Source organism: Phymastichus coffea, unplaced genomic scaffold (genome assembly GCF_024137745.1).
Source record: "Phymastichus coffea isolate CEN01 unplaced genomic scaffold, Cenicafe_Pcof_1.1 PCOF00161, whole genome shotgun sequence".
NCBI classification, from domain to species: domain Eukaryota; kingdom Metazoa; phylum Arthropoda; class Insecta; order Hymenoptera; family Eulophidae; genus Phymastichus; species Phymastichus coffea.
Window position 1 is genome coordinate 166,084 of NW_026706972.1, and position 15,216 is coordinate 181,299.

General features: G+C 49.5%; 4 protein-coding genes across 6 annotated transcripts; 2 read left to right on the plus strand and 2 right to left on the minus strand.

The window, feature by feature from the left end:
• Positions 1-60: 60 nt before the first annotated feature.
• LOC131672863 (T-complex protein 1 subunit zeta) lies at positions 61-2,581 on the minus strand. Its single transcript, XM_058950363.1, has 7 exons — positions 2,355-2,581; positions 1,459-2,050; positions 1,055-1,393; positions 910-975; positions 620-842; positions 382-550; positions 61-307 (listed from the first exon to the last, which is right to left on the minus strand). Exons 1-7 carry the CDS (start codon positions 2,489-2,491, stop codon positions 235-237), a joined length of 1,599 nt encoding a protein of 532 aa, XP_058806346.1. The 5' UTR covers positions 2,492-2,581; the 3' UTR covers positions 61-234.
• Positions 2,582-4,832: 2,251 nt separating this feature from the next.
• LOC131672866 (uncharacterized) lies at positions 4,833-11,419 on the plus strand. Of its 2 annotated transcripts, XM_058950368.1 has the most exons (9): positions 4,833-5,004; positions 6,906-7,169; positions 7,230-7,457; positions 7,533-7,841; positions 7,892-8,503; positions 8,596-8,901; positions 10,176-10,338; positions 10,422-10,585; positions 10,664-11,419. In XM_058950368.1, the coding sequence occupies exons 1-9, from the start codon at positions 4,944-4,946 to the stop codon at positions 10,993-10,995; spliced, it is 2,439 nt and encodes an 812-aa protein (XP_058806351.1). In that variant the 5' UTR covers positions 4,833-4,943; the 3' UTR covers positions 10,996-11,419. The 2 variants fall into 2 exon arrangements, with proteins under 2 accessions (XP_058806351.1, XP_058806350.1); XM_058950367.1 differs by having other exon boundaries at positions 6,906-7,457; positions 10,664-11,418.
• On the minus strand, positions 10,880-12,279 carry LOC131672867 (COMM domain-containing protein 10-like). The gene is made up of 4 exons (XM_058950369.1): positions 12,142-12,279; positions 11,710-12,073; positions 11,435-11,634; positions 10,880-11,014 (listed from the first exon to the last, which is right to left on the minus strand). Exons 1-4 carry the CDS (start codon positions 12,168-12,170, stop codon positions 11,002-11,004), a joined length of 606 nt encoding a protein of 201 aa, XP_058806352.1. The 5' UTR covers positions 12,171-12,279; the 3' UTR covers positions 10,880-11,001.
• Positions 12,280-12,423: 144 nt separating this feature from the next.
• On the plus strand, positions 12,424-15,094 carry LOC131672891 (46 kDa FK506-binding nuclear protein). 2 transcript variants are annotated; one of them, XM_058950417.1, is made up of 5 exons: positions 12,424-12,567; positions 13,100-13,189; positions 13,578-14,195; positions 14,265-14,502; positions 14,577-15,094. In XM_058950417.1, the coding sequence occupies exons 1-5, from the start codon at positions 12,558-12,560 to the stop codon at positions 14,656-14,658; spliced, it is 1,038 nt and encodes a 345-aa protein (XP_058806400.1). In that variant the 5' UTR covers positions 12,424-12,557; the 3' UTR covers positions 14,659-15,094. The 2 variants fall into 2 exon arrangements, with proteins under 2 accessions (XP_058806400.1, XP_058806399.1); XM_058950416.1 differs by having other exon boundaries at positions 13,578-14,502.
• The last annotated feature ends 122 nt before the right edge of the window (positions 15,095-15,216 follow it).

A 15,216-nucleotide genomic window follows, 5' to 3' on the forward strand; every position in this document is an offset into this window, starting at 1 on the left:
TGATAGTTTTATTTATTGAATGTTTATTGGTAAAATAATTTAAACTACATAATTTATCAATTGTAAGAAATATTTTTATTCTTAAACTTGTGAAGTACAAATATAGAGTAAAAAGCTATGAGTTATACCGTCATTCAATTCGATTAATACGTGAAAACTTTTGCTGGTGTCAACATAAAAATGATTTGTTAAAAAAAAATCAAGCGAATATGTTCTTTTTAACGATTGAGTGAATTAACCTTTCAGAGACGATAAACCTGCTCTCATTATTTCATCCACAAGTAAAAGATTACTGGCAATAATGGTACTGAAAAGAAAAGGTATTTATTGAAATTGTTCAATAAATTTTTTAAAATAAATCAGGTACAATTAGCTACTGACCAGGAATTAATTATTTGCTTTTTCACGATGTAGTTATCGTAAATGCCTGTTACTTTGGGATCCATGGCTTCTCCAGATGAGATATCCAAACCAACAGGTAGATTTAATGCTCTTAGTTCTTCTTGCAATTTGACGATCGTTTCTTGCGTATCAAAACCACTATTCACAGCTGAAAATACGGGAGAAAAAAATTATAGTACGAATGTTCGAATTTTTACTTGTAAATATGAATCATTACCTAAGGTCTTAGGAACAATAAGCAGTGCTTCGGCATAAGCTTGGATACCAAGGCGAGCTTTGCCTTTGACTTCGTTTTTATATTCTTGAAGAGCATTGTTAGCCGCAACCTCGAAAGCACCAGCTCCAGGAATTACAGCGCCGTCGTCGATAGCATTTTTGACTGCTCTAAGACCGTCGTAAACCGCATCTTTCAACTGCACCAAAGTGTACTTGTTAGGGCCCTGAAAAAAAATTTAATTAGTCATTGCTGTATAAGTAATACTCATTTGTGATATTTATTTCCAATACCTTCAATAGTATAGTCACAGAGTTAGGCTTCTTGCAATCCTCAACAAAGGTATACTTATTCTCTCCCTGAAACAAACAAAACATCTATGGTCAAACGATACCAAGACAGATATTTGAGATATTTGAGATATTTTAGAGAACATACAAGAACGTGCTCGTAAACAGCACCAGCATAACCCACACACTCCTCAGTCATATCATCAAAAGAGTTCATAGCAATTCCACCACAAGCAAGAGTCAATCTCTCCATATTCCTTCTCTTAGCACGTCTCAGTGCTATAATGCCTTCCTTAGCTAGCATATCCAATGACTGAGGATCTATGCCTTTCTGATTGATGAGGACAAAGCTTTTGCCTGAACCATTAGGACACAGCTTTTTCTTCAACTCAATGACTTTCTTAACTCTGTTATCAATGAACTCTCGCTCTGCATTTACTAATTTCTCTCTTTCTTCTGCTGTTTTGTAGAAGAAACCACTATTGACCTAAATTAAAAAAAAAATATTAAGTTAAAATAGATTAAGGCTTATGTTACAATTTTCAAACTTACTTCAGTTTTCTCATACTCCAAGCTAACGTTACACGTCAAAATATAAGCATTATTCAATTTCTTAGGCATATCGGGGTGTCTTGATCCATGATCCAGCACAAGACCTTTGACAAGGGTAGTGTCAGAAGCAGTTCTATGTTGCATTTCCATGATTTCAACCATGTGAAGATCTATAGACTTGTCCTCCTGTTTGATGGTAAGTACAGCATCGACGCAAATATTAGTGAGTTTGTCAGCTAGTGTAGGGTGAATCTTGGTTCTCAATGCAGTCTTGGCAATATCCAAGAGGCTATCTCTAGTTGGCTCAATGGCTATTTTGATACTTTCCAAGACAGCCAAAACTTTGTCTTTTGCAAGGTTGAAGCCATCTACTACTTTCCTGGGATGCATACCTTCTGAGATGTAAACATCAGCTTGCTTGAGCAGCTCACCGATAAGGAGGACAGTACTTGTTGTACCATCTCCTGTAATATCATTTTGAGCTGTGGATGCTCTTGCAATGAGAGATGCTGTGGGATGTTGAATTTGCATTTCATGTAGCAGAACATTGCCGTCCTTTGTGATTTTGATGTCACCGGCTCCGGATACCAACCTAAAAAAATGACGGTTTTTTATCAACTGTTGTCATAATTGTCGTTCTTGAGTATATAACCGCAAAGCCGTGTTGAAAATGAAATGAAAAACGTAATATTTTTGCGAAATTATCCATCATTCCCTGGGACAAGAGATTGCCATATAAGGAGTGTTTGCAATTCTAACCAAAACTCGCGTGTTGAAAACTTGAATTTAATTTAAATTTGAAACTGGAAATAGAAGTGTATCTCGTGAAAAACACGGGAGTCAACAAGAAAAATCAGACGCGGGATGTTAAGCAGCAAAAATAGCAAAAAAGTTACATTTTCATAGTGCCTTTGGGTCCTAGGTTGGATTTCATTACATCTTGAAGTCCTTTGGCAGCCGAAGTATTGATAGCTAACGCTTGCGCCGCTCTGGCATGCTCAGCTTTGGGATTTAACAAACTAATTGCCGACATTGTCGTGAATTTTTGAACAAATTATCGACGATTTTTTGGATTTCCGGGCGTGTGATAGCAGTGCAGCACGCGATTTACTTGGAAGGATACGGCCACGAGTAAGACAGTCGTCGAGATAGTCGCTTGCAAGTTCGAGAGTGGGGAGAATTGTGTCGAGTATTTCCGATTGGACACCTTTTGACTCGGGAATCGTTTGCGATTGGTTGGCAAATGCGCGCAAGTGTGACAATGTTTTTTGAAAATTGGTAGGTAGATACATGAATGATTGACCGAGCGACGTCGAGATGGATCGGCAAGCTTAAAACAGCTCGACTATCGGACATTCAAGCTTGTCATTATTACAAAAAAACATGCCGTTGTTCGCTGCAACCCGATCTCATCGTAGCTCTGACTGTTCGCTGCTCAATTAAATCTCATAATCAAAGGAAATAATTGCTGGAAATCACGACAAAGCAATACTCGACGCAGTATCAATCACGAAAAAGAACGCAGCGCTAATTTGCCTGCCGGCAAAACAAATTATCCGTTTTGTGCTGGCGAGGGGAAAAAAAAAACAAAAGAAACGCGACAGTGCCAACGAATGACGTGTCTGGATACGGACGCGATACGCCCGTTGTTATTGTCTGCGCTGGTAAGACAATGCGCTTGTAACGCGAGGCGATCGATGTTTAACGAGCGGCACGGCGCGTAATTAAACGGCGCTCGGATCGATACTGCTGCGCGCGCTCAATTATTAAGTCGAGAGGCCTGGCACGGATTGTCACCGAGCGCGCTCGCTCGCTCGCTTTCCTCCGTCTCGCGCTGCTCGGAGCAGCGATCGATCGGTCGAGGGCTGCGGCGGCTGGCAGGGGCGCCCGGGCACTCGATCGGGCAACGGACCGCGTCGCGAAGGGGTAGTGGCACGGGAAGCCCGATCGAGTTCGTCCGGATCGTCGTCGACGAGAGCAAGCACGCGGCCGCGGCGTAGCGGCCGGCGCGCAGGAATTTCGCCGGCGGGCGTCGCGCTGATTCATCTTCGCGAAGGCAGGGAGCGACGCGCGCCTCGGGGTGTCTTCGAGCGGAATTCGGTGCGCGGCGAGGAATGCAACGCGCGCGGAATGCGCTCCCGCCGGCCCTTCCTTTCTCCGCCTCTCTGTTTTGAGATGAGAGAGCGAGAGAGAGCGAGAGAGAGCGAGAGAGAGAGAGAGAGAGAGAGAGAGAGAGAGAGACAGAGAGAGCGAGAGCGGGGGAGTGATTCCTTTTCGCGCGGATCCTTGGCTACACTTCGGCGTCGAAGTAAGGCAAGGTGCCTACGGCCGTGCGCGCGCCGCAAGTTCAAGGCCGAGGTCGGCGCGAGCGTCGCGCACTGCTCGCCTACCAATAGACTTGCCTAATCGCCCGCTGTCCTCGAAACGCCTCGGTGCTTTTCTCTCTCTCTCTCTCCGATAGAGGTTATCGACCGTGCGCCTGTGCACGCACCCGCCTATCTCTGTCGCGAGGAATGCTCCGTTGACGCAGCTCGCGCACGCCACCGCCTCGACTCTTTGTCCTCTTATCCCCTCGGCGCTCGCGATTGCAACGGCGGCGGCGGCGGTGGCGGCGCGGCTCGTAAAAAAGAAAACACGCGCGCACAAAAGCAATAGCGCGGCGCTGACTAAGTCGTGACGGCCGAATCACTTAGTCATCGATAAAGCAAATCGCTTTCTATTGTCGGTCGGCCGATCCATCATTGCCGCGCGGGATCCCCGGCTGACGCAGCGCGTTGCATCAGCTCTGAAAAACAGCCGAGCCACGGTCGTCCGCCAAGCGGTCCAAGTCCTGCCACGGCGGAGAAGGACCGCGCCTCCCTCCTCTCGAGGCGGGCCCCGCGGAATTCGTCGCTCCGGCGAGGCGCGGGAAAGCCCAGCCCTTCGCGCCGCCTCGCCCGAATCGTCCTCTCTCTCCACTTCCAGGTCGCGGCCGAGCGCTCGCGCGGCGCATTCTCAGCGTTTGCCGGTCTCCCGAATTGCCGAGCGCGACGGGAGCTGAGGTGGGAGGGCTCCGGTGGGAACTTCCCTTCCGATCGCCGCGCCGGGAAAGTCGGCTTTTCGCCGGGAAAAACAAACGCGGGCGCACGTGCGTGGAGTCGAGTATCGCGCCGCAGGCGGCTCGAGAGGAGCGAGAGCGATCGAGCGAGCGACAGAGCGACAGAGCGACAGAGCGACAGAGAGAGAGAGAGAGAGAGAGAGAGAGAGAGAGAGAGAGAGAGAGAGAGAGAGAGAGAGAGTGAGAGAGTGAGTGAGTGAGCGAGAGAGGAGCGCCGGCTCAGCGGCGACGTACCATTGGTATAGCATACGAGTTGCAGGTAGCGACAGTTCGCAGCCCGACAGCGCCGAGCGCACACACACACCTGCGCGCGCGATACCGCGACGATGCTACTTCGTGCGCGTCGCTCGTGATTCTGCCGTGTGCCAGTGCCGAGTGCCTCAACAGGATGCTGCGTGGGCGCCTTGTCGCCGCCCTACTGCTCGTCGCTGCCCAACGCGCTTGCCTCGGTGAGTGCTTGCTCTTGCTCTCGCGCCGGTTGATCCTCCCCGAACGGTTCGCGCGAAATATAGGAGCGCGGAGGGCGTTTGAACGGCGCGCGATCGAGAGCGAAAATCGCGCGAAAAGGACGGCTAATTTGGTAAGAGGCAAGCGACGAGGTGGAAAGTCGCGATTCGCGGCGGAGAATAAGAGGGAAAAGGAGAAGAAGCCCCTCGTGGAAATGAGAATGCTCGCGAATTAGCTTTACGTAATTAGCGGGCAATTTGGCGTTTATATAATGCCGGAGGAGAGCGGCGCAGGATGTGCGCGCGGCCGTGTGTGGCTCTTGCCGTGCACGCGCGGCCGCACATGATCCCGAATGCGTGTCGCCGAGTGCAAAGCGGCGCCTGCACTTGAACTACTTTTCCGTTGCGCCCGCGCTCCCGGGGCTCCGCGGCTCCTTTTCTTTTCTCTCTATTCGACGCACGTTCGCGCGCGTGCTTTTCGATGTCCCGAGCACTTCCGAATTCCTCGCCGCGACGATCGATACGCCGTCGGGGGTAACGCGCCTTGGTTGCAATTGATCGGCTGATTTGGGTTGGTGTGCGATCGACGCTCGTCTCATCGGACGTCACGCGGCAGAAGCACAGAAGCGCGGTGGTTTGGGCGCTTGCGCTTAGTCGAAAAGACACAAAGACTGTCGACTAACGGCAGTAAAATACCTCTGAAAAGCCGAATCTATATGCGAATTTAATGACAGGAAGCGAGTGGAATTATTTCATTGCATATTGCAAAGTGGTGCAATGATTTTCATCATAGCGCAACCGACCGAGCGCCAATAGTCGGTACGTTTATCGTGAAATCGAACGTGAAACTCGTAATAGAAACGTATTCCAAATCGTCACATTCGTATAATTATAACAAAATAGAGAAGTACCTTCGTCACACTGTTGGGTTTTTCTTTGTGTTAGAAATATAAGAATTTCGCAACGCTCGTTTTCTTCGCGCGCTAACGTTACGAATGACGAAGCACGCGCGATAACAGGGTAGAAAAGAGAATCTGCGGTCCGAGGTGAACAATCTCAAAATCGATCGTAACAGCCGTGGAATCCGTGGAATCGCGGCAGCAGCGTGCCCCTCCGGCGTCCTCGTCGCGCGACGTCGCCGGTGCGGACGCGCATCGATCGAGCGCTCGTCGCCAGTGCACAGATGCGACGCCGTCCCGATCTCCGTCGACGCCCTTGACGGCCCGACGACCAACGGGCACACGGCCGTGAACCTACCAGCGCCTCCTCCCTCGCGCGTTCAATATGCAGGCGCGCGCTTCCGCTGTTCGTCCCGCGCTGTCCTCCTCCGACGCCGCTGCCCGTCGCGAGTCCCCGGAGCCGCGTCCCGCGCTCGCCGATCTCGCTTCCCTTCCGCCGAACAGGCCGCGCTTAACCGCGATGCGGAGCAGCCTTCGGCGACTATTGGCGCACACGCGCGAGCGCGACAAGCGAAAGCGAAACGACCGAGTGTCGAGCTCTGACCTCGTCGCAGCGGCGCGCTCGTTAGAATGCGCGCGACGCCCTCGCCGAAGGATCCTCGACGATGTGGGTCGATCGATTAGAGGACGCGCGGCCGAGGTGAATTCCGTTGGCACTCCCCGCGCCGCGCCGCGATTCGAGCGCGCGGCGTTTCGCGCCGATCGGAGAAGAAAAGCCGAGGAATGCCGACGCGCTGGACAGAAATCGTGGCGGCGGCGGCGGCGCAAGGAATGCGCTTTAACGGAATTCGGAAGGCTGAGGAACTGGTTCGGCCAGAGAGGGGGAGGGGCGCCGGGGGCAGCAAGGGTGGCCGAACCCCGCCGGAATTTGGCGGCCGCTCGACCTCCTGTCCCACATTCGCCGAGGCGCGACGAGAGCACTGTAACGCAGCGACGCACCGACAGGCGCGCCGACGCCGGACGGCGAGCCGCTGCCGCGGCTGGAGCCGGAGGCGCACCCCATGGACGACCTGCTGCCCGGCGACGGTGAGAGCGCCAGCAGCGCCGCCCCGGGGGCGGCGCTGGGCCCGGGCGCCGGGCCGCTGGTCTTCGCGGACGCGCCGCGGCACGTGGACGCCGAGCCGGGCGCCTCGGTGCTGCTCGCCTGCCGCACCGCCGAGCCCGTGCTGGAGTGCCGCTGGTCCTGGCAGCCGCTGCCGCCCAGCCAGCGTGAGTATGCCCGCCCCCGCCGCGTCCGATCGGCCACGTCCAGCCCTTCTGCCCGAGCAGCGGCCGAGGACGCGCTGACGGCCCCGACGACCATCTCCGCCGGTGGCGGCTCGCTGCCCGTGCGCACCTTCCCGGCCTTCGGCGACGCCGGCAACGACTGCTCGGTGCGCTTCTCGAGCGCCAGGTACGAGCAGGCCGGCTACTGGAGCTGCGCCGCCCGGCGCCGCGGCGACGCCGACTTCAGCAGCGCCGCGCCCGCCAGGCTCGGCATCGCACCCGTCGGCAGCGGTGAGCATGGCCCGCGAGCCGCGCCCGCGGCCGCCGAGCGCCCCACTGCACTTACGCACGACCGTCCGACCGCAGTTGCGCCCATAGGCTTCGCCGAGCAGCCCTGGGCGATCGAGACGCCGGCCGGCGCGGGAGCGCGCCTGCCCTGCCGCACGCTGTCGCCGGTGCGCGAGTGCCAGTGGTCGTGGCGCCGACTGAACCAGTCGCAGCCGTGGGACGCGGAGCTGCGTCAGTTCCCGGCGGACGGCGACGCGCCGCGCAGCTGCGACCTGGCGCTCGCCGCGGTGCGCGCCGAGCACGAGGGCCTCTGGACCTGCGGCGCCCGGCTGGCCGCCGGCGCGCCCTTCGCCCAGAGCTCGCCCGTGCGGCTGCTCCTCTCCGAAGGTAGGGCGCGCGCCGCTGCGGTCCGCGGGCCGCACTGACGCGCGCCGCAGTTGAGTTTGTGCAGCTGTCGCGCGGCATCCAGACCAGCGCCGGCGAGACGCTGCTGCTGCGCTGCCTCGCCAACAAGCCCGTCTTCGAGTGCCAGTGGACCTGGCGGCCGAGCAACGCCAGCGCCAACGCCACGCTGCTGCGCCGCTTCGCGCCCGGCCGCGCGGCCGAGCACGACTGCTCGGCGCGCTTCCGCAACGTGCTGCGCGGCGAGCAGGGCCTCTGGACCTGCGGCGTGCGCCTCACGCCCGGCGGCATCCTGCACGAGGCGCCGCCCACCAGCGTGGGCCTGCTGCCCTCGGGCCGGCTCAGCTTCACCGAGGCGCCCGAGAGCACGGCCGCGGCGCTCGGCGGCGCCGCCACGCTGCGCTGCGCCACCAGCGCGCGCGTCGAGCGCTGCGCCTGGGCCTGGCGGCCGCTGGCCGGCGCGCCCGACGCGCGGCCCACCACGCTGCACGAGTTCCCGAGCCACGGCGAGCTGGGCCGCAACTGCAGCCTGCGGCTCGCGAGCCTGAGCCGCGAGGCGCAGGGCTACTGGACCTGCCGCGTGTTCGCGCCCGGCCAGGCGGCCGCGCTGGCGCCCGCGCCCGCCAAGCTCACCGTCTACGAGCGGGGTAGGTCGCCGCGGCCCGCCGCGGCCCGCCGCGCCCCGCCGCGCCCGGCCGCGCCCCGCCCGCGCTCACGCCGCCCCCTCCCTCTGTTGCAGGCGAGGTGGGCTTCTCCGAGCTGTCGCAGGACATCCAGGTGTCGTCGGGCGGCACGGTGGGGCTGCGCTGCGTCGCGCTGGCGCGCGTCGAGCAGTGCCGCTGGTCGCTGACGCCCGACGCCTCGGCCAACACCACCGTGGTCGTGAAGCAGTTCGCGCCGGCCGGACCCGAGGCGCGCGACTGCAGCGTCAAGCTGTCGCACGCGCTGCGCGAGCAGGAGGGCCTCTGGACCTGCGGCGCCCGGCTGCACGCCCGCCAGAACTACACGGATGCGCCGCCCGCCCGACTCAGCCTCATCGAGCCAGGTACGCGCCCCGCGGCGGCTCCCTCGCGGCCCGACGCTTCGCACGCCCGCTGGCTGGCGCGACGGCTGCGGCGCCCCTGACCCGTCCCCCTCGGGGCCCCGCTAACCAACTCGCTCGCCTCGCTGCTTCCGCCGGCGGCCCCCGGATCGCCCGAGAGACTCGGCTCCGATCCGCGCGTCGCTGACGCTTCACGCGCGCCGCACCCCCTCACCCGCAAGTGTGACTAAATGCCCGCGTCGCCTGTCTCGCCAGCTCGATCGCACTCGGGCGAAATAGCGTCGTCTCGCGCGACGCTGTCGAGCCCGTCGGAGAAACTACCGACATGGTCATTGAACGCCAAATGTTATTCAGTCGATTTCCGGCCGGAGACCTGAGCAGCATCCTTCCTCGTGCAACAGAGAAAGAGAGAGAGAGAGAGAGAAAGAGAGAGAGAGAGAGAGAGAAAGAGAGCAACGATCCAAACGCAAAAAATGCACCGTTGTTTTAGTGCCCGTCGAGTGCCACTCGAGGTCGATCGAGCCCTCGATCGAGCTGCTCGCCGCTGCTGACAAGAGGAGCCAATAGTATTACTTTCCTTTCTCCCTTCTTTTTGTACAGTCAACATCGAACTCTTTTACATGTTCGCCCTTTCTAGAATATTATATATGTACATCTTTATTTTTGTAGCTAGTTATTTTTGTACGCCATAGTCAGGATAAAAAGACAAACAAAGTACAACTGTTGTGTTAAAAAGTGGTTTGTAAGTCACCTAAGTCGTAAGATTCTTACCTTATTATATGTAAATGTATAAATAAATGCGTGAGAGTGATGGAGAGTTTACCGCGTGTGCCTTAATTTATTAATTACTATTCTTCTTTGCAATGCAACTGTGCGAAGCTCGTTGCATTCTTCTCTCTTTTTGTCATTGGTTTTCCCTTTTCTCTTCTCTTTGCCAATGTGTTATTGCGATAGTATTTTTTAGCCGAGCTAAGTAGCCAATTTGCCTTGTGCGCTTGTGCGCAATATGCACGGATGACTAATCGTGCCAGCAAATGATGAGTTATTTTTTTTTTTTTTTTTTTCGTAAATAAAAACGATAAAACCATGCGAAACGACAACAATGCTTTTCATTCTTTATTGCACCCTCTGTCTGTCATCATCCATCCGATCTGCTGGAAAAAAAGCTACGTAGAGAGCGCACGAAACAATCGAAGAGCAAAGGAAAAGGTAGCACCCGTGGTGACGGTTAGCGAACAACGAGCGAGATCGCGCGTACTGCAGAGCAAATGTTGTAGAACCGATCTCGGTGACGGTATGGGCTGTGCTCCATCAAATGGTCAACCTTGCCTGTAAAACTGGACTCACCGCTCACGAGACGCAGTGCTTTTGGAGGCACGGCGAACACTTGAAACTGCCCGAGCCAGCGAGAAATCTCAGCGGCATCAGCAGGAAAATCAAGTGAGAGAATCGAAGAATTTCACTTTGACCTTTTTCTTCCGCGAGTACACCGAGAATGATTGGTCGTATGGGACTTGTTGCAGATACACGATATCGATGAATCGTTCGACTGGAGTTTGCAGTCTGCAATTCACACCGACCGACAGCAAAGATTTTGGCGAGTGGATCTGCGATTTTATCGTCGACGACGAGCATGTTACTGCGGAACTCGGCAGTGCTTCAATCTTACTTATCGATAATTCACCAGGTTCGTCAAAACTCAGAGGGTATTAAAAATACACAGAGCATTCTTAACAAAGTTATATATCAATAACGGAATTTACAGATCAACAGTTAGGCTGGCTAGTAGGCGCAATCACCTCGACAGTACTTTTCTTATTGATAATCGTGGTGGTTGTAGTAGTCTGCAAAGCGCGGCTGTGCACTCGCAAGATCCCCACCTTCCTGGAAACTCTTCCACCGGCGCAAGTATCACACGGCAACAGAGTACTTGGTAACCAGAACGCATCGAAGATCGACTTGAGCTATTCCAATCCGAATTTCCTCGCGTCGCCTGTGAATATCAGCAGTGTATTGCCAAATAGAAGTCCTCATTTGTACGACAAGGTTGGCAAAAGAGAAGCACCCAAGACTCACGAGAACATCAATAAGTCGTAGGCTATGTCACTTTTCTTTACTGAAAAAATCAATTGTTAGATCATTTGTCGCGGGCCTCTGTGTAGTATTACGCTAATATGTTATGCAAAAGTGGATCAAAACAAGATTGACAATTAGGCTTATTCCAACAAGCTTTTTCCGTTAGAAGTGATACCTATAGAGAAATACATGTTTTAGAGAGTATTTATGCATATAACTAAATCTTGATATTATTTTACACCTTCAGAACAAGACTGACTAATTGTTGTGTTAATCAATGTTTTATCAATGGGCATGTGAATAAAACTTGTGATTGTCCTAAGGGTGTAATATATTTCTTTATTTTAAATATCTGCATCTGTTATTTTTAATAGAACTGTTAAAGTTATTAGATATTTATACAATATTCTATTAACAAATAAAAAAGCAAATTTATAAAATAATTGGAAGAAATTTATACCTTATGAATTCAAGCTGTGACTGAATGTCATCCAATTGGTTATACAAGTCCCACAATTGATTTTTATCCATTTCAACAGTCACCCTGTCATTCTCACCAGAGCCACTCAAGCTTAGTTGTAATTTGGCGACTGGTTTCGCAGTCTTGGCATTGATAGATGATGCTGCTTTTACATCAACAGTCCAATTGACATCTGAAACCTGTTATTCATATTATAGTCATTTTCAGAGCTTCGAAATTACAAAATTACAGTTATTGTCTATTATTTTCTCTACCTGACTTGGAAATATTGACTTGTGTTTGAATGCATCAACAATGCCCTGTGCATGAGTAATCCAAGCATGAGAGAGAATAGCAACTTTATCATCTCCAATAGAAAAGCTCTCCTTCATTGTTGACTCTACAATTACAGGTTTGACGATATGAAAAGCTGCTTTGCTGTAGATGAATGTTATTGTTTGGAGTAAAACGGTAAGATCAGTCTTCTCTAAGCCGAGTGAACTCATAAGCTTTTCTTCTTCTTCTGCACTAAATATATCATCGCTAATCCCTGCCTGCATACTTTGACATATTCTGTTGATAAGGAGGCGGAGTTTGCTGTTTTCTATTTGATCTAGAGTTTTCAAACCATGTCTCATGCTGCGAATATAATGAGAAACATCAATAAAGCAATGTTTTCTTATTTAGCAATAAACGATGATTATTACCGATCGTCAATCGAAATCCACGACGACATTGTCGATAACTAAATTTGTGCTCCGAAAAATAACAGATTCCACAACGAAAGAAACGTCAACAAATTTGCTCTGATTTGCTGAAAAATAAAAACAACAATCTGAACAATGCGATCATTCCAATCCTACAGTCCAATTTTCAATTCCAATTCTCAAAACTTGTCCAAGAAATTCAAGCATCAGCGCCATTGCGGCAAAAAAATGCATTAAACAGTCGATGGTCTACACTCTATAGATATAACGTACTTTCCAAGTTCCTGCCCGCAGACCGGTTGCATTCGTTACTCGCCATACACACGTGCAAACGCGTGCTAAAGAAAAACGTGCTTTTCCAGATCCGAGATTTCCCATAATTTTATTCACGACAATACATCACCACAGCATCCAAGATGTTCTGGGGTAAGTACCTTGACATTATTGTTACAGTCGTTAACGTCTGACTGCGATGAATCAAAATAGTGAAAAAGGGCATCGAATTTTTTCATGAGATTGTTTGCACGTCGAGCGAGCAGTAACATGCTTACACCAATTTTAGCAAACAGCTATGTACAGTGACGAATTTTGCATTAAAACAGCACTTTCAAAATCATGTAACAAAAGAACCACGCGGTAATAATACATTACGATACAAGTGCGGGAAAGTAGATTCTTTTCTCTTGTGGCGTTTACACCCGAGCAAAGCGAGGGTGGAAAAGTACACGAGACGAGAAACTCTTTCCCGAACATCTGCCGTGCGGTATTTTTGTATACGACGTGTGGAAAGTGTGATTTTCAACGCTCGTTTTCTACCAAGCGTGCGGGAAAGACGCACTTTGCGCACGAAGTATCCAAAAAGAATATTCGAGCACGTGTAGAATGGCGGCATGACCATGCGGGATTCGCATAGAGACTATATGTCAAAAAAGATGATAACTGTACATAATTTTTTCAGGACTTATTATGGAGCCAAACAAGCGGTACACGCAGACCGTGGAAACAGGCTTCCACCTATCCATGGCTAGCTTAGATGCTTCCACTGCTTGTAAGTTGCAGTTCGATATTCCTTTGTTTCGCGCCTTTTCGGTTACTTTTACAGTAGCGTCTCTGTCGTGCGCGATAATAATTAATGTCTTATATACGAATACGGGTTTGAAATTACTCAAATTGATCAACAGAGACGCATTGATATTTACTAAAAAGGAAGCTAGTTCATCACATCAAACTGAACTGTGGGTATGAAGCTGAGTTTATGTTAGATTTGAGTTTTTTAAAGATATTATATATATACTTAACGTTAACACTTGATTTACTAAGCCAAATTAATCAATTATTTTGTAAACTTTTTTGTGTTGATGGCAAATTTATCATAAATGCTTTGATTTGTTTATTAGAAAAGATTATCCATTTTCATAATATTTTCATTATTTCAGCTAATTCTCTTGTGCAAGTGATGCTGTGTTATGACCACAGAAATTATTTACTTTGTACACTGAAAAGAGACTCAATATGGCAAGTACCACTGGACCTAAATTTTCAAGAAGGAACAAAAATTTCTTTCACATGCAATGGAGAAGGACATGTTCATCTTACTGGATACTTAATGCCAGTTGATGAAGATTTAGATGATTTTGATGAAGAGGAAATGGAAGAAGAAATACCAGAACTTGTAGAAATTGGTAAAAAGAGGAAATCTGATAATTCTCCAAAGAATAAAAATGAGAAGAAAGCCAAGAAATCAGTAATTGAAGATGAGGGTGACATAGAATCTGGTGATTCAGATGATGATAATAATGGAACTATTGGTTCAGAAGATTCGGATGATGATCATGATGATGATGATGATGATGATAATGATGATGATGATGGAGAGAAAGATGATAACGAAAGTGATGAAGACGGTGAGGAAGAGCCAGTATCAGTCTCTGTACAACAGTCGAAAAAACAGAAGCAGAAGGAGAGCCAACAAAACCATAGTCAACAAAACCAGAGCAAGAAAGAAAAGAACAAGATTGTGAATGGAAAGGATTTAAAGAATGAAAAGGAACAAGGTAAACAAAAAAAAAATAAAAATGACAGCAAAATTGAACAGCAGCATCTGAAAAAGAGGAAAATTGAAGGTGGTGTTCAAGTTGAAGACCTCAAACAAGGTGGTGGAGCACCAGCCAAACCTGGGAAATTTGTTTCAGTTTATTATATTGGTCGACTGAAGAATGGTAAGAAGTTTGACCAGACAACCCAAGGTGAAGGCTTCAAATTCAGACTTGGAAAAGGTGAAGTAATCAAAGGATGGGATGTTGGTATTACTGGAATGAAAGTTGGAGGCAAGAGAAAGATTATCATTCCACCCAACATGGGGTAACATTTTCTAAATATTTCAAAATCTGATTTAAAAATGATTTGTGAATTCTAATTTGTTTGATTATTTATAGCTATGGTGCTAAAGGGTCACCGCCAATCATCCCACCAAACAGTGAACTTACTTTTGAAGTTGAGCTGAAAGCAGTTAATTGAGAGGTGTGCCATTCCATCACTTAACTAGAAGTTTTCTTATGAACGTTCATTGAATTTTTAACAAAAATAGATATCTAATACTAATAACTAGCATTTCTAATTAGTTTTTACACTGTTAACTCAATTTTAAGATAGTTGTCAGTCTATGCACTATTTTTCTTAAGAAAATAATATTGTATCACATCAACAGAGAGAACTATTTTTTCTATGCTGAATCAATACATTATTACATGATAACATTCTTAACAGTCTGAGACTGTACATAGATAAGTGTATGGCTTGATCATACGATGCTTTTGTATTGCTTTATTATTTAAAACTTTAATAAAGTGAGGATCTTATACCTCAATTTATTGGAGTAATTATGTCATTAGAAAAGTTGAGAAGAGTAAGAACTTTTTAAAGAATTGTTTATGAATAAAAATATATTGAAATAACATGTGTATTTTTAATTTCTAACACTTTATTATTTAACATAAATAATTTTCATAAGTGCATAATAAAATAAGAACATTATAACATTTTTAAAAATTACAATTTCTGTAATGTTACAAAATA